Raw genomic sequence first — 25,247 nt, 5'->3', positions numbered from 1 at the left:
GTCTATTTAATACTGTTTTTCTATTACTGTCTTGTTTTTATCTACCACTTTATTTAATTGCCTGAGAGGAAGACAAACAGAGTTTCATTGTACCTATGTATAATGAAAATAAAGATCATTCAATTCAAATTCGTACCAAAAGAGTTTCAAGGAGATATAAAATTTATGTACTATCAATTCTCCACATAAAATATAACCCTATCACAATTTGCTCTACACAAAGCCACAAACAGAGGGAGATCATACCCTCTATCAACGGGATAAAAGCTTTCTGTGCATGTTGAAATAAACCGTGGCCACTCATTAATACAAATATCAGCCAATCATGTAGCAGCAACTCAATGCGAAAAAGCATGGTCAAGAGCTTCAGTTGTCGTAAAGGCCAAATATCAGAAAGGGGGTGTGAGACAGAGTAGTTTGAGTATCTCAGAAATTGCTGATCTCCTGGGATTTTCACACACAGCAGTCTCTGGAGTTTATAGAGAATGGTACAGAGGAACAAAAAATCATCCACTGCAGTTCTGTGGGCAAAAACACCTGAGAGGTCAGAGGAGAATGGCCAAGCTGATTTAAGCTGTTCAGAAGATGACAGTAACTCAAGTAACCACTCGTGACAACAATGGTGTACAGAAGAGCATCTGTGAACGCACATGCTGAATCTTGAAGTGGATGGGCTACAGCAGCAGAAAGCCCTGAACAGACTCTAAGTGGCCACTTCATTAGGCACAGGAGGTACCTAATGTAGTGACTACGGAGTGTATGCTGCCCAATATATCTGTGCTGCTTCTTTGAAAGGGTAACTCAATCAACGTCACTCCGCAGATCCACACCTCCCGACCCCAGACACTGCTCTTTCAGACATTCTTGCAATTACATTTTACCTTCAAGTGTTCAGCAAGATCCCATTTGAAACATTCTAGGAAATCTGCTCGCATTTTCAGATAGCACATTCGCGGTCACAATTGCCTAACAGACATTCCTTTGTACTGCCTTGACTCTTAAAAGCTAGGACGTAACGCTGAGGCCTTGTAAGGCATTCGTCAGACCGCACAGGGTATTGTGAGCAGCTTTGGGCCCCTTATCTGTGCTGGCATTGGAGAGGGTCCAGCAGGCTCACCAGCACAATTCTGGGAATGAAAGTGTTAACATACAGGGAGCGTTTGACGGCTCTGGGCCTGTACCCGCTGGAGTTCAGAAAAGTGAAGCGGGGGGTGGGGGGAGAAGAGATCTAAATGAAGTCTATTGAATATTAAAAGGCCTAGCTTGAGTGCACATGGAGAGGAGGTTCCCTAGAATCTTGGACCAGAATGCACAGCCTCAGAATAGAAGGGTGTCTCTTTAGAACAGAGATGAAAAGGAGTTTCTTTAGCCAGAGGGTTGTGAATCTTGGAATTCACTGCCACAGATGGATGTGGAGGCCAAGTCATTGCGTGTGTGTGTGTATAAAAAAAATGAAAGCTGATAGGCTCTTGATTAGTAACAATGCCAAAGGTTACACGGAGAAAGTAGGAGAATGGGGTTAAGTGGTATAATAAATCAGTCATGATTGAATGGCAGAGCAGACTCGAAAGGCCAAATGGAATAATTCTGCTCCTAGTCTTATCTTATTTCCTTGATTATCTCCCTCTTGCCAGACACCTACTCACAATTTTGATCCAGAGGGCAGCCCTCCACATTGACCCAATCTCCCATCACTTGGTCCGTAACATTATATGCCATAAAACCATTTATTAATTAATTTATTAATTTAGAGGTACAGTGTGGAACAGGCCCTTCTGGCAACACCCAGCAACCCGTCTATTTAACCCTAGCCTAATCACAGGACAATTTACAATGATCAAGTAACCTACGAACCAATAAGCCTTTGGACTGTGGGAGCTAACCCACGTGTCCACAGGAAGAACATACAAACTCCTTACAGACGACACCAGGATTGAACTCCAAACTTCAACACCCAAATATTAGCTTTGCGCCAGCTGCTACATTACTGTAAGGAAATGATCATGTTTGATTTTAGCAGTACGCCATATTACTGTAAATTTTCAATAGGCAAGGCCGCATCTGTGAACAAACTGTTAATGTTTCAGATCAATGATCTTTCTACAGAACTGGGAAATATCCAAGCAAATTAAATCTTAAAATGCAGAAATGATGAAGGAGAGAACAATGGAACGTTAATGTCTGGATGGATGGGTAGAAATTCAATGAAAAAAGGAGTGATAAGGGATGAGACAATGGAGAATAATAGGTCAGAAAGAGGCAGAATAATTGTAAGATCAAAAACAGAGCAATAAGGATTATCAACACCTCCACCCCACCAGCACTTCATCATTTCCTGTCAGAGTCACCTTTTATACAGACTCTCCTACACCTGCCATCACTTTATGGGCATACAATCAATGTATATATGCTACCTTATATATTAATACAGTACTGTGCAAAAGTCTTCAGCCCATGTAAAAAAAACTTCTGTAAAGTGGTGCTTCCAAAAATAATGAAAAGTTCCTAAATATCAAAAGAATTACTACAAAGAGAAGTAAATAGTTAAAAAAAACTAAATCAAATAATTATTTGCTGTGACTACCCTTTGCCTTTAAAACTTTACCAATTCTCTTAAGATATACTATTGTGCAAGTTGACAAGAAAGTTGGCTGGTAGGTTGTTTCAAGCATCTTGGAGAACTTGCCACAGCTCTTCTGCAGACTTTGGCTGTCTCGCTTGCTCCCGTCTCTTCAGTCAATTCCAGACTGCCTCAATGAGTTGAGGTCAGGGCTCTGTGGAAGTCATATCATCCGTCGCAGAGCCCCTTGTTCCTCTTTTGGCTGAAAAGAAGAACAAACAATGATCCCAAACACACGGCCAACACAGGTCATTGTCGTTCTGCAGAAAGAAGTCTGGACTGAACAGATGCCTCCCTGATGGTACTGTGTGATGGATGAGAATCAGCTTGTACTTCTCAGCATTGAGGATTCCATTAATTCTGACCAGATCACAAACTCCATTTGCAGAAATGCAGTCCAAACCTGCAGGAAACCTCCACTGTGCTTCACTGCTGGCTGCGGATACTCATCCATGTTGCACTCTCAAGGTCTTCTATGGACAAATTACTTCTTGTTTCAAATTTTAACTTGTCAGTCGAGAGCAGTTACTGCTTTGTTTAGCACCCCAGTCTTTGTGTCTATGCGCTCAGGTAAGTTCCCTAGCTTTGTTTCCACTTCGGAGGAATGTTTTCTTGGCAGCACCTCTTCCATGAAGACCACTTCTGACAAGACTTCTCCAGACTGTAAAAGGGTGTACTTGGGTTCCAGTGGCTTCTGTGAGCTCAAAGCTGATAGCAGTGCTGGAATTCTTCTGATTTAGAAGGGATGTTAGTTTGATGGATCGTTCATCTGCTGCACTCAAGTTTCTGTGGCCAGCCATTGCGTTTCTTGTCCTCAACCTTGCCTGTTTCTTTGGGCTTCTTCAGAAGAACTTGGCCAGCACATCTTGAAACTCCTGTCTGCTGTGAAATTTCTGCTTGGGAGATCCCTTGCTGAAGCAGGGTGACCACCAGTGTCTTGTTGCTATGCTCGCTCTTGCCATGGTGTAGGAATTGATGACTTGAAAGTTAAACTTTCACATCTGCCGCACCCTCACCCTCCAGTTTGGTTGTCCTTTGCCCAGTTTGATTCCTTCTACACTCGTTTCTGTTTCAGTCGAACCGTTTAGTTAATTCAACTCATTATGTCATTGATCATTGGCACCTGTTTGTTATCTTTATTTAATCGTGCACTGGGCTAAATACCTACAAAGTAATCAAGTTTTTATTTGAAAAATGATTTATTATTTGATTCTATTACTTAATGTTGTTTTCTTTAATGAAATACAAAAATATCTCTAACATTTAATTCTTAGGAAAATGAAGGAAATCTAAAATTTGCCTTTTTCTATTGACACACTCATGCAGAAGACAAAATATAAACATCTGAAACAGAATTGATATATAAAAATCTTGGGTGCCTAAGGCTTTTGCACAAGTGCTGTATTTATTGTGCTTTTTTTCTCATTGCGTTCTTCATCTTAGGGTGTGTTTTTATATGCTGCACTGGATCTGGAGCAACAATTATGACATTCTCCTTTACATTTGCGGACTGGAAATGACATTAAACAATCTTTCTTGAGAAAATCCACAGATGCTGGAAATCAAAGTAACACACACAAAATGCTGGAAGAACTCAGCAGGCTGAGCAGTGTCTACGGAAATGAGTAAACAGTCCAAGTTTATAGGGACTGGACATCCATAGTGAAAATAAGATGACCAGGGCCAGGGAACTGGAGATCATTGAAAAGATCAAGTGCATGTGAAGTGTCACGGATGTAGGTAGGAAGAGAAATGACCAGGTGGGAAGGAGTCAAGGTAGGCAGATATAAATTTGGTGGGGCAGGAACAAGCAAAAACAATTAGTCTGCCTGGACATGCAAGTTTATGGATCTTGGGAAGGAAGGAGAGATGGGAGGTGTGGGGTAAGGGAACTGTGAGGTTGGTGGCAGTGGATGGGAGGTCCCCAGAGTTAAAAAATCAGTGATGATGTGGGTGACAATGCCCTGATGCTCCTTGGTGGGGTTGTGTTCAAAGGGTAAGAGGAGGTGTCTGAGAATTGTTGCCTGGCTTCAGCAAAGTGGAGGTCAGTCTGCCAGTCTACTACACAACCCCCCTTGTGTGTGGGTTTGATGGTGCAGAGAGAGTGGAGAGCAGTGCATTCAGGAGTGAGGTTAGAATTGGAGAGAGAAATAGTAAAATTGAGATGGCTGATGTCTCGTTGGCAGTTAGCAATGAAAAGATCCAGAGCAGGCAAATAACCAGATCAGAGTGTTCAGGAAGAGGAGGAGGGTTGGAGATGGGAGAAGGGATCACTGGTGTGGGCTAGAGTTCTTATCAAAGAAGTTGGCACAGAGACAGAGGTGGCAGAAGAAGAGCTCAGCATCATGGCAGGCACGGAACTCACTGAGGTGTGGGCGCAGGGGGACAAAGATGTGGCCCCTGCTGAGGACAGAACATTCTGCCTCAGAGAGGAGAAGGTCAGAGAAATTGTGAAGACCCAGCATAGATGACAGCAGGTATCAGAGGGGGGAGGATGGTTGGGGTGTTCAGGGAAGGTGGGGTGGGAGAAAGATGGAGTTTCTGAGAACCCAGGAGACACAGAATGGCAGAGTGATGGTGGGGGAAGGGGAGTCTGGGGTTTCAGCAGCAGCACGTAGAGACCCAGTCTGAAGGAGCTGTTGGTCAAGGTCCAGGCTGGAGTTGGAGGTGGCGCATAGGCACTTTGAAGGTGTCCTGGGTCGTTGGAACCCTCATTGATAGCGGTGGAGTCTGGGTTCTGTGTCTGCCCAGGATTGTTAGGATTGTTGAGGTTGGCAGCAGGGATCACAGCCTGCCGGCATTAGAGACAGCCGGTTCAGTGATCTGTACATGGGCAATCTTCCTATCCTTGCTGGACGTGAGAAAGGCGAAGAATCAGTGATTGACAACATGGATCCTACAGAGGATGAAGTATTGGACAGGTCCATTGCAGACGGTGGAGAGAGAATCCCGGAGTTGTAAAAGTGACTGGGACAGGCACACCAGGCACCTTCTCATGGCAGAAAGCATAGCGCGTAGAACGCGACAGGAGAAGCAGTCGATTGAATGTGATTAACCGGGGTCCCCAGCGGGTTTGAACTGAGAAGCTTGAAAACTGATCTGGAAGCCATGTGGCACAAATGGCAGCAAAGACACATTCCCAAGAAGGATACGCGGCTGTGGTAGCGGGTCTGGGTGAGCACATGGTCGAAGAGAGTTACACTGAACTCCTGTCGAAGGGAAGATTTGAACTTCTTCAGGATAGGCATCTCCGGAAGAGACTTCACAGTGCAGCAGTCGAATCACAAACAAGAGAAAGTCTGCAGATGCTGGAAATCCAAGCGATACACACAAAATGCCGGAGGAACTCAGCATGCCAGGCAGCATCTATGGAAAAGAGTAAACAGCTCGATGTTTTGGGCAGAGACCCTTCATTACGACTGGATAAAAAAGATTAGAAGTTAGAGTAAGAAGGTAGGGGGGAGGAGAAGAAGTACAAGGTAACACAGGTGCTCATTCCTTTATCTGAAATTCTGAAATCCAAAAAGCTCCGAAAACCGAAGTTTTTTTTCGCCAACAGCTGACGTCACTCAGGTGTGACGTGGCAGCACTAGCAGAGGCCGCCAGACGTCAGATGTGGCTCAGCGCTCATACTGGTTACACGTGCATTTGCTGTTCGCTGCATTTTGTGTTCACTGTTGACTTTGTGTTTAATTTCACTGTGAAAATGTCAAAAAGAGCTGCAGATACACCTATGGGTAACAATGAGAAAAAGAGAAGGAATATTCTCTATCAATAATTCAGAAAGTAGAGTTATTAGAATTACTGACAGCAGTAAGCGTAAAGGAGGGGGGCTTGCTGTTCTGGTAAACAACAGATGGTGCAATCCTGGTCATATTACGATCAAGGAACGTGTTTGTAGCCCAGATATTGAACTTTTTGCTGTTGGACTCCGGCCATATTATTTGCCAAGGGAAATCTCGCAACAATTGTGGTTGTTGTGTACATCCCTCCCTCTGCCAACCCGATGTCGGCGTGTAACATCATTTACACCGTCATAGCCAGATTACAAACCCAGCACCCGAGTGCCCTCATTACCATCTCCGGTGACTTCAACCATGTTACCATGGCTAGAACACTGCCCAACTTCACGCAGTATGTGAGCTGTACAACCAGAGGGGAGAGGACTCTGGATTTGATGTACGCTAACGTTAAGGATGCATACAGCTCCTCTCCCCTCCCCCCATTGGGAAGGTCAGATCACAACCTGGTGCATCTGAAACCCTGCTACGTGCCTCTGGTGAAGAGTAAACCTGCAACCTCGAGGACAGTGAGGAAATGGTCGGAGGAGGCTTATGAGGCGCTCCAGGGTTGTTTTGAGGTGACAGACTGGCAGGCACTCTGTGAGCCACATGGAGAGGATATTGATGGGTTCACAGAGTGCATCACTGATTACATCAACTTCTGTGTGGACTGCAATGTTCTGACAAGAACTGTCCTTTGTTATTCAAATAACAAGCCATGGGTAACAAAGGACATTAAGGACATCCTGAACGCTAAAAAGAGGGCGTTTAGAGATGGAAATAGGGAGGAGCTGAGGGCAATACAGAGGGACCTGAAAGCCAGGATCAGGGAGGCTAAAGACAGGTACAGGAGGAAGCTTGAGTGGAAACTCCAGCAGAACAACATGAGACGTCTGGAGTGGGAGGAGGACCATCACTGGGTTCCGGCAAACTAGAAATAGAGGAGCTGAAGGCAGTGTCGACAGAGCCAACGAACTTAACCTGTTCTTTAACAGATTTGACACTGTGGCCCCTGCCCATCCCCCACGAATCATCTGTTGTCAGCCCCCAACCAATACATATTCCACTCTCCCCTCCTACCCCTCCTCACAGTCCCCCACCCTGCTCTCATGACTATACCCCTTCCCTACACGAAACCACCACGGTGGGCTTCACAGCTGAACAGGTGAGAAGACAGCTGAAACATCTCAACCCAAGCAAGGCTGCAGGACCGGATGGTGTCAGTACCAGGGTGCACAAAGCCTGTGCCCCTCAGCTATGTGGAATACTTCACCATGTATTCAACATGAGCCTGAGGCTCCGGAGGGTTCCTGTGCTGTGGAAGACGTCCTGCCTCGTCCCTGTGCCGAAGACGCCGTGCCCCAGCGGCCTCAATGACTACAGACCGGTGGCATTGACCTCCCACATCATGAAGACCCTGGAGAGACTTGTTCTGGAGCTGCTCCGGCCTATGGTCAAGCCACACTTAGATCCCCTCCAGTTCACCTACCAGCCCCGACTAGGAGTTGAGTATGCCATCATCTACCTGCTGAACCGTGTCTACGCCCACCTGGACAAGCTAGCCAGCACTGTGAGGGTCATGTTTTTTGACTTCTCCAGTGCGTTCAACACCATCTGCCCTGCTCTGCTGGGGGAGAAGCTGACAGCGATGCAGGTGGATGCTTTCCTGGTGTCATGGATTCTTGATTACCTGACTGGCAAACCACAGTACGTGTGCTTGCAACACTGTGTGTCTGACAGAGTGATCAGCAGCACTGGGGCTCCACAAGGGACTGTCTTGACTCCCTTTCTCTTCACCATTTACACCTCGGACTTCAACTACTGCAGAGTCTTGTCATCTTCAGAAGTTTTCTGATGACTCTGCCATAGTTGGATGCATCAGCCGGGGAGATGAGGCTGAGTACAGGGCTACGGTGGGAAACTTTGTGACATGGTGTGAGCAGAATTATCTGCAGCTTAATATAAAAAAGACTAAGGAGCTGGTGGTAGACCTGAGGAGAGTTAAGGTCCCGGTGACCCCTGTTTCCATCCAGGGGTTCAGTGTGGACATGGTGGAGGATTACAAATACCTGGGCATACAAATTGACAATAAACTGGACTGGTCAAAGAACATTGAGGCTGTCTACAAGATGGGTCAGAGCCAGCTCTATTTCCTGAGGAGACTGAGGTCCTTTAACATCTGCCGGACGATGCTGAGGATGTTCTACGAGTCTGTGCTGGCCAGTGCAATCATGTTTGCTGTTATGTGCTGGGGCAGCAGGCTGAGGGTAGCAGACACCAACAGAATCAACAAACTCATTCGTAAGGCCAGTGATGTTGTGGGGATGGAACTGGACTCTCTCACGGTGGTGTCTGAAAAGAGGATGCTGTCCAAGTTGCATGCCAACTTGGACAATGTCTCCCATCCACTACATAATGTACTGGGTGGGCACAGGAGTACATTCAGCCAGAGACTCATTCCACCGAGATGCAACATTGAGTGTCATAGAAAGTCATTCCTGCCTGTGTCCATCAAACTTTACAACTCCTCCCTTGGAGGGTCAGACACCCTGAGCCAATAGGCTGGTCCTGGACTTATTTCCTGGCATAATTTACATATTACTATTTAATTATTTATGGTTTTATTACTATTTATTATTTATGGTGCAACCAATTTCCCCCAGGAATAAAGTATGACTATGACTACTATGACTATCGCAGAAGCTTGATTGTGGTGTGTCAGTGCAGCGTCTTACTGAAGAAAATAGTGTCGGAACTACCACTGTATATGATTTAAATAAACAGAAAGGCAAGTTACTGAAGTTTTATAGTGACAGTGACGTTCTACATTTATTCCAAGAAGTCATTTACCAAGTGATTCATTCGGTTCGTTTGAAGCTGTAATATTTTTATGTTTTATTGAAAGTTTTTGTTGGAAATAAAATGTCTTGTCATTAAACCCTAAACAATACAGTATAACAATTATTTACATAGCATTTACATTGTATTAGGTATTACAAGTAACCTAGAGATGATTTAAAGTATACAGGAGGATGTGCGTAGGTTTGGTGTGCCACTGGGTCCTAAACTCCACCGCACTGAGACAGGTTAAATAAGGGACTTGAGCATACATGTTTTTTGGTGTCGGGGGAGGGGGGGAGGGCTGAAATCCAAAAAACTCTGAATTCCGAAATGCAACTGGCCCCAAGGATTTCGGATAAGGGACTGTGGACCTGTAGGTGATAGGTGAAACCAGGAGAGGGGAGGGGTTGAAGTTAAGAGCTAGGAAGTCGATAGGTGTAAGAGATAAAGAGCTGTAGAAGGGGAAGCTGATGGGAGAGGACAGAGGCCATGGAAGGGGTACAGCACCAGAGGGAGGTGATGGGCAGGTAAGGAGATAAGTTGAGAGAGGGGAATGAGAATGAGTAATGGTGCAGGGGGGAAGGGGGAGGGGTGCAGTTACCAGAAGTTCGAGAATTTGATGTCATACCATCAGGTTGGAGGCTACCCAGATGGAATACAAGGTTCTACTCCTCAAATCTGACTGTGGTCTCATCACAGCAGTAGAGGAGGCCATGGACTGACATGTTAGAACGGGAAACAGAATTGTAATGGGTGACCACCGGGAGATCCTGCTTTTCAGGCGTAGGTAATCAGCAAAGCAGGCTCCCAATCTATGTGAGGTCTCACCAATATACAGTAGATGTAGAAATACTCAAACCTGAATTGCAGAGTAAAGAACCACTCTGGTTCAATCAGTCACAGCCAACACACTTCTTCCCAGACAACTGCAAGGGTATCACACTACCCTCTGACTTTCTCCCCTACCACCATTCAAGGCCCCTCCCAAAAAACTCTCCAGATAAAAAAGTCATTGACTTGCACTTTTCCCCACCAGCTTTCACTGCCCACAATGTGGTTTCCTCTACAATGGAGGAACTAAACAATCAGCCCACAACAGCAACCGCAAGCTTCCGTTCCCTGTCACTAATTTCAATCCCACTCTGGCCTCTGTATTTAACCTCCTACAGTGCTGCAGCACAACTCAACACAACTCACACCTACCTGCAAGCTTCTGGACTTCATTTCATACATTCGCAGCAAGCAGTTGTTTCCTTTATTACCTAATAATTTATTCTACATTTAAGTTACACCTCCTCCAGACCTATTTTCTGCTATTTACCAATCCCTCTCTCACACTGCACTATCACCCGTCTGTCAATTGATTGCTTCTGTTTTTCTTCCGATGATAGATAAACCATTGACAATATTTAAAGTGGAAGTTGATGGGTTCTTGATCAGTAAAGGGCGTCAGAGGTTAGGGGGAAGAAGGCAGGAGAATAGGTTTAAGGGAGATAATAAATCAGCCATGATGACATGATGGAGCAGACTTAATGGGCCAAGTGGCCTAATTCTGACTCCTACGTCTTATAGTTTTATAATCTGAAATCTTCTAACTTTTCTCAGGTGGAAGCTCATGAAATCTGAAACATTAGCCGCTTCTGTCCTCCCAGATGCTGACTGACCTGCTGTGTTGTCAGTAATTTGTCTTCTTTCAGAGTATCTATGGTAGAGTGAAGAGCACAAAATTCCTTGGTGTGCACACAATGGACCACTATCCTAGACCCACAACGCCTCCTCATGAATCAAGACGAGACAGCAGCGTCTGCAGTTTCCAAAGAGATTCAGATGTGCAAGTCTCCCCGCCCCCATTCAAACAACTTTGCACAGGAGCACCATCGAGACTGTCCCGTTTCGCTGGATCACCATGTGGTACAGAAGCTGCAAGGCACCAGACCGCAAGACCCTACAGAGGACAGTAAAAGCCAGCAAGAGGATCAGCAGGATCCGCTTCCCCCATGTGTGACATTTACCAGGAGTGCTGTCCATGAAGGGCTCGAAGCATTGTTGAGGGGCCCTACCATCTATCCCATAATCACTTTGACCCACTACCGTCAGGAAGTAGTTACAAGAGCATCAGGACTAGGATTGGCAAACTGTGCAACAGCTTCTTCCCTCAGGCTGTGAGGCTAATGAATACCCTGCCACCGCTGAGGTCTCGTCACTAGGACAGCCAGCTGTTTACTGCTGCTGTAGCGTGTACTGTTTACATGTGCTGTATTCTACATGCACTTTGAATTGTGTTTTATTAACTGACTTGTGGTAATATTTTGTTTTATGTGATGTGTGTGATGTGTTTTGTGGGTGCACTGTGTTTCATTTGGTTGTATATATGTACAGTCAGATGACAATAAACTTGAACTACATTGTTTTCCCAAAACAACCTGCAGCCTTTTACTGCATGAACACATCCTCTGCTCAAGATAACTACTGATGTAATTCATGTGAAAGCACGTGTTGTAGGGAGCTGGTAAATATTTCTGAAACCGTCAGCTACTTTTTGTAAGGATTTACTTTTTGCACTTCTTTTGGCAAAACAGCTTCTTTTGGTGAACTAATAAGATTTTTGTGTTCACAATTTGCAGCTTAACATAAAAAGACACTTTATTTAAAGCAAAACAGGTCTCTGTCCTTCATAACGCAGTGCACCGATCTAGAACTGCAATGCATAAAGTAATTTCTGCAGGCTGTTTAAGACCATAAGACACAGGAGCAGAATTTGGCCATTCGACCCACTGAGTCTGCTCTGCCATTCCATCATGGCTGAATTATTATCCCCCTCAAGTCCTTCTCCCCATAACCTTTGACGCCCTTACTAATCGAGAACCTATCATCCTCTGTCTAAATATCCCCTGTGACCTGACATCCACAGCTGTCTGTGGCAATGACTTCCACAGAATCCACCATCCTCTGGCTAAAGCAATGATAAGAGAAAGGATATTAGAAACAGACTTTTAAGGAGTGTGACTATTGATTTGAGTTGACTAATATTTAACTCTCATCCAAGTTTAAAACCTCTCGAGCAAAAAGTGGTTGTGTGGTGCAAGCTGACGTGTCGGTACGGTCTCACCTGGGAAATGCTGGAGGCCTCTCGGGCTTGTCAGCGTTCAGTGGCAACTCTCACTGCACAAGCACAGAGTACACTGGCCCATCACCTCATCCATACAGTAACTAATTAGTCTCTCACCCTCAGTCTGCAATTCCTTTCTCCAACTATTTATCCTGTTACTATTTCAGGTCTACCACTAAACTAGTATTCATCACCCTTTTATGTTGAGCACCTTTGCTCAAGCGGGATATCTTGGTGTCCAAACTTTTCATTCCAATCCCAATTTCTATTCTGCCCCATGGCCTCCCCCTACTGCCCACAATGAGGCCACACTCAGGTTGGAGGAGCAACACCTCATATTCTGTCTGAGACAGCATGAGCATCAACTTCTCTTAACATCTGGTAATTTCTCTCCACTCTCCCATCTCTTTTTCTATTCCCCATTCTGGTTATTCTTTCACCCCTTCTCTTCTCCTTACCTGCCCATCACCTCCTTTTGGTGCCCTTCTTCTTTCCCTTTCTCCCATGGTCCACTGTCCTCTATCAGATTCCTTTTTCTTTAGCCCTTTAGCTCTTCCACCCATCACCTCCCAGCTTCTCGTATCATTCCCCCTTCCCTACACACCTACTTTCCCCCTCACCTGGCTTCACCTGCCAGCTTGTACTCCTTTCCCCTGCCCCCATCTTCTTTTTCTGGCTTCTGCCCCTTGTTTTCCAGTCCTGATGAGTCCTGGCCCAAAACGGAGACTGTTTATTCCCCTCCATAGATGCTGCCTGACCTGCTGAGTTCCTCCAGCATTTTGTGTGCATTACTCTATTCGGCAACGTACTTTAGATCTTAACTACAGCCAAGCTTTTGTAGCTCTTTTGTCAACCTCCTTTGACTGGTTACTGCCCCTATAAACCCACTGAAACCCATGACAATATCAAACCCTGTTCACAGCAATTCCACCACTGGTCCAAGAAGAACACTCAATTTCTCTTTTATTGAATTAACATCTGAGTTGTTGGTGATGGACCAAATCCAGCATTAATTACCCATATCCAACTATCTTTCATTCCTCTACACATAATTGCTTCTGAGATTAGGTTGGTTTGCCTCCCTGAAGCACTAGTTTAGTTCATTGTTATAGTGGTGATTTACAAAACAGAACATAAAGCAGTACAGCACAATACAGGCCCTTTGGCCCATGACATTATACCAACCTTCTTAACTATCCCAAGAGCAATCAAACCCTTCTCTCTCATATAGCCTATTTTTATATCATCCATATGCCTATCTAAGAGTCTCTTAAATACCCCTAATGTACCTGCCTCTGCCACCAACAATGTTCCACGTACTCATCACTCTGTGTAAAAATAATTACCTCTGACAGCCCTCCACCCATACTTCCTTTGAATCACCTTAAAATTATGCAACTGATGACTTACTGGGCCAGTTTGAGGTCTGAAGTCACAGTCAAACCACAAAAATGATAAACTGCCTTCCCCAAAAGTACTTCATTTCAACTTGTGGCTTTTTCTGTTTTTAAAGCAGAACACCCTGCAGCTAACCAACAATAATTTTGAGCACTTGTGTGTAACTCTTGACAGCTCTTTGTACCGCAAGCAAGGGTGGTTCATTATTAAATTCAGCTTGGGAGCAAGCATAGATGTCACGAGGAGACAAAACTCACGTTTCTGGGTGCTTAATCCAGTTCTGGATTTGCACACTTATATTTCCTATGCAACCGTCCCTCTCCATCTTACTTCCCTTGTTTCTGATTCCCCTCTGCATTAGCAAGATAACATGTGTCAAGGTGTGTTGGCCTTCAGTAGTCGGGGGACTGAGTTCAAGAGCTGCAAGGTCAAACCCTGGTTAGAACTCACTTGGAATACTGTGTTCAATTCTGTTCACCTTATTATAGGAGGACATGGAAACTTTAGGGAGGGTGCACAGGAGATTTACCAGGATGCTGCCTGGATTAGAGAACAGATCTTTTAAGAAAAAGGTTGAACGAGCGTAGGGCTCTTCTCTTTGGAGTGATGGAGGATGAGAGGCAACTATATCTAGAGGTGTAGAAGATGATAAGAGGTATAGATCGAGTGGGGGTTATAGTTTGAAGGTGATTGGAGTAAAGTATAAGGGGGATATCAGAGGCAAGTTATTTTACATAGAGTGGTGAGTACCATGGAACCTGCCACCAGGGGTGCTGTTAGATACATGAGGGACATTTAAACAGACTCTTGGCACACGGATGATAGGAAAATGGAAGGCTGTGTGGGAGGGAAAGGTAACATTGATCTTGTACAGTAGGTTAAAGGGCTGGCACAACATGAAGGGTCTGAAGGGTCTGTATGTGCTGTGCTGGTTCTGTTTATGATTTGCTGCTCCACTGTGAAGTCTCTTCAAGGCACGCCACCCCACCCCAAAGAAATTTAAATCTTACTTTCTGCATTCCTCCAGCACCTTGATTTGCTCAAGATTTCCAGCATCTGCAGAATATATGTTTATGATTTGTCATACTCTGCCCCTCTTGCTTCATCCTACTCTCAACTTCAAGTATGGCACTGCAACATGCAACTGCCCCTACTGTGGAACACATAGCGCTCACTGTTGGTAACATAAAACAATACAGCACAGCACAGGCCTAACCTACTCCAAGATCAATCTAACCCTTCCCTCCGTCTTTCATCCATATGCCTATGCAAGAGTGTCTTAAATGTCCCCAATGTATCTGCTTCTACCACCAACCCTGGCAGTGTGTTCCATGCATGTAAAGAACCTACCTCTGCCATATCCCCGATACTTTGCTCCACTCACCTTAAAATTATGCCCCCTTGTATTAGCCATTTCCACCCTGAGGAAAAGTCTCAGCTATCCACTTGATCTATGCCTCTTATCATCTTGTACACCTCCCATCACATCAACCCCCCCCCCCCCCCAGCTCGCTCAAACCTTTCCTCATAAGACGTGCTTTCTAATCCAACCAGCATCCTGGTGTATCTTCTCTGCATCCTCTCTGAAGCTTCCAAATCCTTCGAGGCTTTGGAGGATTTAGACCACTCCAAGTGCGGTCTAACCAGAGTTTAAGAGAGTTGCAAAATTACCTTGCTGCTCTTGAACTCAATCCCCTGAACACATGAAGGCCACCACATATGTCTTCTTAGCCATCCTGTCAACTTGCTCAGCAACTTTGAGGGCTCGAAGGATGTGGAGCCCAAAATAAGCAGCAGGATTCAAAAACACAAGCATAACCATTCCACGCTGGGTTGGGAGCTGGCCCCTCCCATTGATACTGCCCTCCAGTGTTTGCTCAGTGGAAGACAGGCTAGATTGCATTTGTCTCTAGCTGCACTAGCAAGAGAGGAGGACCGCTGTGGGCTTGTTCTTGCAGAAACATGGCTCCAGATTAACATCCATACAGGCCAAGACACACAGAGACTTAGGCTATTTTTTTTTGTAACTATGTTTTTCTGCTATCATAATTATATGTGCTGGGTACAACTGTTGGTACTGTGTTTTGCACTTTAGCCCCAGAGGAACGCTGTCTATGGTTGAATAGCAATTAAACTGGAACTTGAGGTAATATGACCATGCAACTGTGGAGCAAGAGACCATTCGGAATAGAGCAGTGGGAGGTAATATGGTGGGGGTAGAGAACTACAGCACAAAAATAGACCCTTTGGCCCATCTTGTCCATGCCAAACTATTATTCTGCCAAGTCCCACCAACCTGCACCTGGACCATCGCCCTCCATACCCCTCCTATCCATGTACCTATCCCAATTTCTCTTAAATGTTGAAATCTGTCCTGTATCTGCCACTTCTGCCAGCAGCTCATTCTACACTCTCACCAAACACTGAGTGAAGCAGCTCCCTTTCATGGTCCCCTTAAATATTTAATCTTTCACCTCTTGTTCTAGTCTCATCCAACCTCAGTGAAATAAAGCTTGCTTGCATTCACTCTATCAAATCAGCGGGGTTTGTGCTGGGCAGCCGACAAATGATGCCTATTGGTCACAACATACAATGTGGTCACAAGGGAGCTCCACTGTTCTCTGCAGCTGCAAGTTCAAATCTGCATTGCTTCTACTGTACAGTCCACAGGGCTGGATACTGGGGTATCTCTTGGGAAGATGTAGCTGACACTCGTTAATGCCGAAAAGTAATTCTGTGAGAAACCCCTGGATTACTACTCGAATCATCTGCAAACCAGCACAGCATCACAGCAGAGGTGAAAGTGTCTCTCAGAGAGTGAAAGGGAAAGAGGTTTTGAATTGTAAGGCATTGACACCAAGAAAGAGGAGACTGTCCTGTAGAATTGTTTAGGCTGGACATATCAGGTAACTAGAGATGTCTTTAAGATTTTAGACTAGAGGTGACGGTGGGGTGGGGGGGGGAACGGGTTGAGAGACTATGGTTATGGTGCAATGCAGCAAAATGAGAATGATAAAGTGTGACAGGGACAGAGCAGATAATGGACAAGGAAGCATCAGCAAATGGAGCTATAACAGTAACACTAACATTGAACGTTCTGAATTTGTGAAACATTCAAAATAGGACAGATTAATTAATGGCTCACAGCAATACATATGGGTTTGCTTTAGTAGCAGAGCTGTGATTGGATCCATTGGCCGGGAGATTAAGTAGCTATATCATTGTTTGGAACATGTATCACAGCTGCAGAGTGGCACCTCATTCATGCCTCCTGCACACTTCATTGACTGGTGATTTTAAACACAAGAGATTCTGCAGAGGAACTCAGCAAGTCGGGCAGCATCCATGAAGAGAAATAAACAGTTGAAATGTGGACTGCTTATTCCTTTCCAAAGATGCTGCATGACTTGCTGAGTTCCTGTGTTAGTCGTTGATTAATAACCCAGCTTGTCTGTGATAGTTTAGAGAGGGAGAGGGAGGACTTTGACATTACGGAATGCATGGGAATATAATCCAGATGATGGCCCATAACACCCACGGGATACCCAGGCTTGCATTGTCATTGTCAAACCTATTGGTCTACCAATATCTTTTAATGGTGATGCAACTCAACACGGAAGGTGTGAAAATGAAACTTCGTTCACACAATGGAGATGTATTCTGGCAACTACGCCCTTCAACACTTGGCCAGCCTAATCTGTGCTGCTCCAACCAATTTATTCTTGCTGATGGACATTAAAGGCTCATTTTGTGGACTGCTTTAATTTCAGTGGTTGGAACATGGAACAGTACAGGCCTTTTGGCCAACAATATTGTACTGACTTTTTAACTGACTCTCAGCGCAATCTAACCCTTCCCTTGTGCATAACCCTCCCTTTTTCTATCACCCGTGTGCCCATCTAAGAGTTTCTTAAATGCCTACGATGTATCCGTTGTTCTTTGGTTCTTGAAAACTTTAGATTATTAGATTAGATTAGATTAGATTAGATTATGAGGACACGCAGTCCTCTTTTATTGTCATTTAGTAATGCATGCATTAAGAAATGATACAATATTCCTCCGGTGTGATATCACAAAAAAAAAACACAGGACAGACCAAGACTGAAAAACTAACAAAACCACATAATTATAACATATAGTTACAACAGTGCAACAACACCATAACTTGATGAAGAACAGTCCATGGCACAGTAAAAAAGTTCAAAGTTTCTCAGAAGTCCTACATCTCACACAAACTTTGTATAACATGGAAGAGTATCAATTCACCTTCTGAGGAAGGAGGGTATATGGTTATATTTGCCCATGTGTGAACTGATGATGCCACAAGATCTGGAATATTGAAAAGCCCACTCCTTCCAGCCCATTTTCCAAAGTACCATCTCAAGTGGGACAGTCCTGAGAGCGAGGCAAAGATTATGACTGAGTCTGGCATGTAGTCTGTAAACTACAAAGTTCTAAGTACTAACAAGTCAGGCTGCTGTTTGCTGGCGAGCTCTCTGAGTTTAGGTATGTGGCAAGGGTACCTTTACTTCAGGAATTCAGCTGAGCCAACTGTATGTGAAGTTCATTAGTCAAGCAAGCCAGGGATAAATTAGATAATACAACACAAAAATGCAGTAAGGAAAAAGCAAAAACAGATTGAAATGCCTGACTGGTAGATAAATAATAAGGTGCTAACAACCAAAGGAAGCATAATGACGGCCATAACAATGTTTAATGTATACAGGGGACAAAGGCGTTGTGAGTTATCTTAAGGATATGAGATGAGGAGAGACTGAGAGGAAGCTCAGTAACAGTAAAACTCTGAAGTTTTGGATAGTCAGGAGCTTAATTAAGCAAAGGAACAATGTGAACTAGAAGGGCAGAGTTACACAGATCAGAGTTTGAATTCACAACATCAGCCTAGGTTGACAACTCTGAACATGTGAGCACCGTGCAGCAAGTGGGACTGGAGAAAAAGAGTATCTGGGCTGGTTTGGTACCACAAACCTAGAACCCCGAGTTCTGAACTCAATACAATTTGATAGCCCAGTCTTACTGAGGAAGATCGCAAGTGGTTCTCTATCTGTTTTGTTTTACTGTTGTTGACCACAATCACTTCACCATTTCCTTATACTGCCTGGGCTGGAAGCAGCTTCTCCATACCCTGCCTGCACTCCTTTATCAATGCCAGCTTAAACACCCATATACGTCTCCCTGATCCTCTTGATGCACTGTTTTTATACAACCAAAAGTATTTTTAACATTCTTTTCTCCAGTGACATCACCTCAGATTGCTCTGGATGAGTTCAGGATTTCTTAACTCAAGATTAACAAATAAAAGCAACACACACAAAATGCTGGAGGAACTCAGCAAGGTCAGGCAGCATCTATGGAGATGAATAAACCGTTGATGTTTCTGGCCGAGAGCCTTCCTCAGGACAAATAGATGGGTTATTTATTATGTCAAGTTTCAGTCCGACTCTTTCTTCTTTTAATACCAAATTACTTATTTAACTTTGCTCACAATTGTGGCGAGACAGTATTGAAACATAAGATTTATTACCAAATTGCAAGGAACAGTAGAATCAGAGTATGGGAAATTTTAGAAACTTTGAAGGATGATTCAGAAGTTTATAAACAGGGGAACAGAATGCGAATAAGACAACCAAAGAATACAGAAGTACTGATTTTTAAAGAGATAGAAAATGGTAAAGGACAGTCACATCAGAGGATTTAATGAAGATGGAATGATAGATGTTTTGTGCGATGATAGTTGACCACATAAGAAGTAAAAGAGGTTCGACAGAATTTAAAAGATCACAAGAGGGTGAAAGAGGTAGACAACTCACGAGATTACGACTGAGAATCTCTGAGGGTAGGGATGGGAGAAATGAAGCGGGGATGTGGGTGAATGGGGAAAGGCATTGAGGAGGGGGTAGCGGGCGATGGGACGGGGAGGAGACCGGCGGGTGTTTGCGGTACCCAGGGGCAGTAGTTATGAGCTGTATCCAGGAACAGGGAGGGGAAGGCGGAGGGTATGTGCAGTATCCAGGGAGTGGTGGGCCAGGGACCGCTGGAGGCGGTGGGCCACCCCGAGGCTGGGCGGCTCCAGGCCCGGATAGCCCGACATGCCTCGCAACTGAGGAAGTGGGGGGCCTAAGCCGCGCCGCGCCCCACGCCTCCATCGCTTACCTTCTGGATCCGCCTCAGCGCCATCCCCCGCCGGCGCCACCACTCACTCGGCTCCGCGCTCGCCCCGCCGCCCGCAGGCGCGCAAGCGCACTGCAGGCCGGCGCAGGCGCGGGCGCGGGCACGGCGAGGGGCGCAGCCGGCTGCGCAGGCGCGAGGACCACCGCCGCCGCCGACGCGCTGCCCCCTCACCTTCGCCTCGCAGGCATCTGAACTAAAGCACTTCGGTAGCACCCTGCACTGTGCCAGAGAAACTGTTGCTGTAATAACCATTACATGCTGGAAATACTCATCAAGCTGGTCAGCATCTGTGCGAGTCCGGGCCAGAGACTGGAGGGTGAAGCAGGGAGATTGCCAGTCCGGGGCTAAGGGCCAGAGGCCCGGAGGCAGCCTGTCCTTGTGTTGGAGGCCTGTGTTATCTTGAATTGTTCTGTTGCTGTTGTTATTGATGCTTGCGCTGTTCTGCTGAACATGCTGGGTATGCAGTGTTGGAATGTGTGGCAACACCAGCACATCTTTGGGCTAACACACTTCACTGTATGTTTCGATGTACATGTAACAAAGCTAATGTTTAATGTTATTGAATCTTGCTTTTTAATCCAAGTGAATTTCTTCTTCCAACCATGACAAATATTACTGATTTTTACAAAATCTTAAACTGTTTCTATGTAGACTTGTTTATGTTCCAAATTTTTATGTTAACATGTAGAAATGGCAACTTTAAATCTAGTATTCACCCCTCACCCTTGGAGGTTTTCACGGCACATCATCAAAATCGCCATCCCTACCGTGAAGCATGGTGGTGGCTGCATCATGCTGTGGGGATGCTTCACTGTGGCAGGCCCTGGAAGGCTTGTGGAGGTAGAGAGTAAAATGAATGCAGCAAAATACATGGAGATGTTGATGCAGTCTGCAAGAGAACTGCGACTTCGGAGAAGATTTGTTTTCCAGCAAGACAATGACCCCAAGCTTAAAGCCAAAGCTACACAGGGATGGGTTAAAAACAATAAAGTTAATATCCTGGAGTTGCTAAGTCAGAGTCCAGACCTCAATCCAATTGAGAATTTCTGGCTGGACTTGGAAAGGGCTGTTCATTCATGATCCCTATGCAATCTGACAGGTTGAGCAGTTTTATAAAGAAGAATGGGGAAAAAATGCAATGTCCAGATGTGCAAAGCTGATAGAAACCTATCCACACAGACTCAAGGCTGTAATTGCTGCCAAAGGTGCATCTACTAAATACTGACTTGAAGGGGGTGGGTAATTACGCAATGAATTATTTTGTGTTTAATATATGTAATAAATTTAGATCACTTTGTAGAAATTTGTTTTCACTTTGACACCATAGTATCTTTTCTGTTGACTGATGTCAAAGGAGCCAAATTAAATCCTGTGATTCAATGTTGTGAAACAATAAAACATGAAAACTTCCAAGGGGGGGGGGGGTGAATACTTTTTATAGGCACTGTAATAAATTCGTCCCAGGGTACTTAGATGGAGCATAATCAGGCAATATTTGGCACCAGGCCAAAGAAGCATGAAGACAAGACTAAAATATTTAGCAATCCTCTATGACAATTTACAGGCACCACACACCGCACTAACTTTCAGTTTCATTTGCAAGAGGAAGATCCCTCCGGTGTCTGAATGAACACATCTATCATCCAACAACTACAGCTCTTTATCACGTTGGTGCTTGTTGTCCCCTGCTCCGTAGCAAGTTTATGGCATATCGCTCCACAACGGTCACACTGCATAACCCAGTTGAAACAAACCCTCCCACACTGCGACTGGAGTCTTGTAGACCACTGCTCCAACATTTGTCTCTACCACCCTTCCAGGCAGAGTTCTGGAGCCCAACAACCCAAAGCATTCATTGTTTCACTCTTTAACGGTGTTTTCTGATCCAGGTGTTCTATGATTTCATTTACAACTTGAGTCTCATTTTCACAAAATTTGTGTACAGGTTGACAAGAGGCATAGATCGAGTGGACAGCCGGAAATTCCCCCCCCCCCCCCGGAGTAGAAATGACTAACATGAGGGGGTATAATTTTAGAGTGATCCAAGAAAAAAATAGGCGGGGAGTGTCAGAGGTAGGCTTAATACACAGAAAAGGGTGAGTGCACAGAACACACTGCCAGAGGTAGTGGTCAAGGCTGTTACATTAGGGACATTTAGGAGTAACACGCACCCAAAATGCACATGGAGGAAAGAAAAATAAAGAGCTATGTAGGAGGGGAGAGTTGAATTAATCTTAGAGTAGGTCAGCACAACATGGTAGGCTGAAGGGTCTGTACTGTTGTTATGCTCCATGTTCATTCCTGTTTATCTATGAGGGAAGTAGATAGTTGGTATGAAAAGAGTGGGCCAGAGGGTCTGTTTCTGTTCCAGGTTAAGTGGGAAAAAAATGCCAATCCCTCTCCCATTGCTCCTTCCCCTTAAGGGAAACCAGTTCCTCCTCTTCACATAGCTCCTAACTTCTTGAGAAGGCCTCCTCTCAATCAAATAAAACACTTAACATGCGATTTTTCCACATAGTTGAAGTTGTCCAGTCTTGACAACATAAATCCCCTCTGTAGCTTCCCCAGTGCAGTTATGTTTCCTGTAACATGGTGACGTAATTTTCAAACCATTGTTAGCTAGCAATGAGATACATTCTAGCTCACACATTCCAAGGGAGGATTGTGTATGTCATTTTAATCACACTTAAAATCTACAATGACTACACTTTAATCATACTTCATCTGTGCAGAGGGAAACAATTAATGTTTTGAACCTATAAACTTACATCAGTATGACGATAATTTAGACAATCAATCATGTTTTAAGTTGCAGAGGGACAAAATTAACATAAAAATTCACAAATAATTGCTTTATTCTGCAACATATCACCCTCAAGATCTTTACAACTTAAAACAGGCTTGATTCTATCTCAGGCTGGCCTGAGACATCAACTGTTTACGCTTTATCATAGATGTTGCCTGGCCTGCTGAGCTTCACCAGGCTCAGATTTCCAGCAACTACAGATTTTCTCTTGTTTGTGATTTCTAATTTTCCCTAGTTCTGATGATAGTTTACTGATTTGAAACTTTCACTATTTGCTGTCCACGGGTTGCTGAGTAAATGTTTTGATTCAAAATGCCAGCTCTCCCTTGCTGCCAGAACAATGGATATCATTATTCTCTCCTGTCAACAATATTTTCATTTCCTGGAGTATCCGATATTATCATATACAGCAAGCCCTGCATCCCCTGTAACCAGGAGAGACCACCCCACAGCCTCAAACCAGTGCACAACTCATGGATAATCAGTTCAGACTCAGTGGACCAAAGGGCTCATTTCCACATTCTGTGAATATAACTGATTACATAGGTAGCCAGGACATCCACTATACCCAGCACAACCCAACGTGAGTGATGGATTGCAGACAGCTGGACAGCAGACCCAACCCCGCTTCCCTATTGCACTGGCCTGGCTGCAAAAAGATCAGGGGTGGCTTCAGACATCAAGGGCTCATTCCTAGTTATGAGAGCTTTGTGATTTCAACGTGGGTGTACCCTCCAAATTATTTTGCAAACAATTTCAGTTTGGGCTTAAATTTAAAAACATTTGATCACCTACAACTGGAGATTGCATGCCTGGGCCCAAATTGCCCACCACTGCTGTGCTCACCCTCATAGCCCCCAATTCTCTCACCCCTTTCCCCTGCCACCCCACACTTGCAGCCACACCACTCTGTGTCCCTCCCCTCTTAACTTCCCTTGCAGTTCCCCATCAGGTCCTGCTGAGGGGTCTCAGCCCAAAAGGTTAACTGTTTATTCCCCTGCTGCGTTCCTCCAGCAAATTGTGTTATTCCTGTCCCTTCCCCTCCCTTTCAGCCCCCTTACTCTCTCACCCCTACCCCTTCCCCCTCCCACCCACTCTTCTCTTCCCCCAGCACCCAAAACCCCTCAGTCCTTCCACTCTCTCTCAGCCCCCTTCCCTGCACCCTCAGTCCCCTTACTCCCTCACCCTTTCCCCGCACTCTCAGCCCCCTTACTCCTTCACCCTTCCCCACACCCTCAGTCCTCTTACTCCTTCACCCCTTCCCTGCACTCTGTCCCCTTAGCCCTCATCCCTTCCCCTGAGCCCCCTTAATCCCTCACCCCTATCCCTCCCTCTGCCCCCTCACCCCTTCTCCTCCTCCTTGATCCTTCCCCCCAGCACCCAGAACCCCTCAATCCTTCCACTCCCTTTTCCTCAGCCCCCTTCCCTCCAAGCCCCTTCCTTCTTCACCCCTTCCCCGCATTCTCAGTCTCCTTACCCCCTCATCCCTTCCCCTCTGGGCCTCCTTAATCCCTCGCCCCCTACCCCTCCTCTCAGCCCCCTTGCCCCTTCCACTCCTGCTCAGCTCCTTCATCCCACCCACTCTCAACTATTTCCCTTCCTCTTCTTCAGCACCCAGAACACCTCACCCCTTCCACTCCCTTTCAGCCCCATCCTTCCTTCTTTCCCCTCAGCCCCTTCCTCACCCCTTCCCCTCACTCTCAGCCCCATCCCTTCCCTCAACCCCCCATCTCCCTCAATCCTTCCGCCCCTCAGCCCCTTCGTCCCTCCTCCCCACCCCATCAATTCCTCCGTCCACCCTCAGCCCCTTCGTCCCCCCAGCCCACCCCTTCAGCCCCTTCGTCCCCCCCAGCCCACCCCTTCAGCCCCTCCGCCCACCCCCCACTTTTACTCCTCCACTCTTGACTCGGGGGTCAAGCCCCACTCCCCGTGCGGGGATTAACTTCCCCGCCCACAGCAGCCGCTCCAGACCCGGTACGGATGTTCGGGAGAAGTAGACCGGGCCGGGCCCCGACCGCTCGCTTTCTCCCCCCTCCCCGACCCCGTTTACCTTGAGGATCCGCCTCTTCGCCATCCCCGTCCGGCCGTCAGCCCCCGCCTCGCCGCACAGCGTGCTGACGTCACTGACGGCTGAGCAGCCGCCACGCGCCTACGTCACTGGCAGCTTTAAAGGCCACGATGCGCTGACGTCACCGACTATCCGGAAGTCAAACGGAAAAGGGGAGGCTCGCTGTCTTTCTGGACAAGTTACTCGTCCTGTTGTTCACTCACAATTCAAGATTGTGTCATGTACACAAGTGTAAGGACAACGAAATAATTGTAACTCAGGATTCGATGGAACACCAAAGATAAAGAATACCATAATAATAAGAAACGCGCAATAAATGTAAATACATAAGATAGCTTGTATACGCAGATTGATTGTATGTCTGTAAAATGACGCTAGGCCGTACTGACCGGAAATAAAGAAGCGGTGGGTTAATGGGTGGGAGTGTTGAA

The 25,247-nt window shown here is 45.6% G+C and overlaps 1 protein-coding gene across 2 annotated transcripts in view; it reads right to left on the bottom strand.

Annotated features, from left to right (window-relative positions):
- Nucleotides 1-24,870, bottom strand: part of LOC140201728 (ubiquitin-conjugating enzyme E2 D4-like) — a 32,408-nt gene extending 7,538 nt beyond the window's left edge. The window contains exon 1 of one of the 2 annotated variants that reach the window (XM_072266313.1): nt 24,799-24,870. In XM_072266313.1, coding sequence (XP_072122414.1) covers nt 24,799-24,822 — 24 coding nt within the window. In that variant the 5' untranslated portion in view covers nt 24,823-24,870. Of the gene's footprint in view, nt 1-19,924; nt 20,214-24,798 lie in introns of those variants that run through there. The other variant, XM_072266312.1, reaches the window with a different exon arrangement.
- Between the last annotated feature and the right edge of the window lie 377 nt (nt 24,871-25,247).

Source organism: Mobula birostris, chromosome 8 (genome assembly GCF_030028105.1).
Source record: "Mobula birostris isolate sMobBir1 chromosome 8, sMobBir1.hap1, whole genome shotgun sequence".
Lineage (NCBI taxonomy): Eukaryota > Metazoa > Chordata > Chondrichthyes > Myliobatiformes > Myliobatidae > Mobula > Mobula birostris.
Note: the sequence above shows the minus strand (reverse complement) of the source record. Positions and strands in the feature narration are given on the sequence as shown.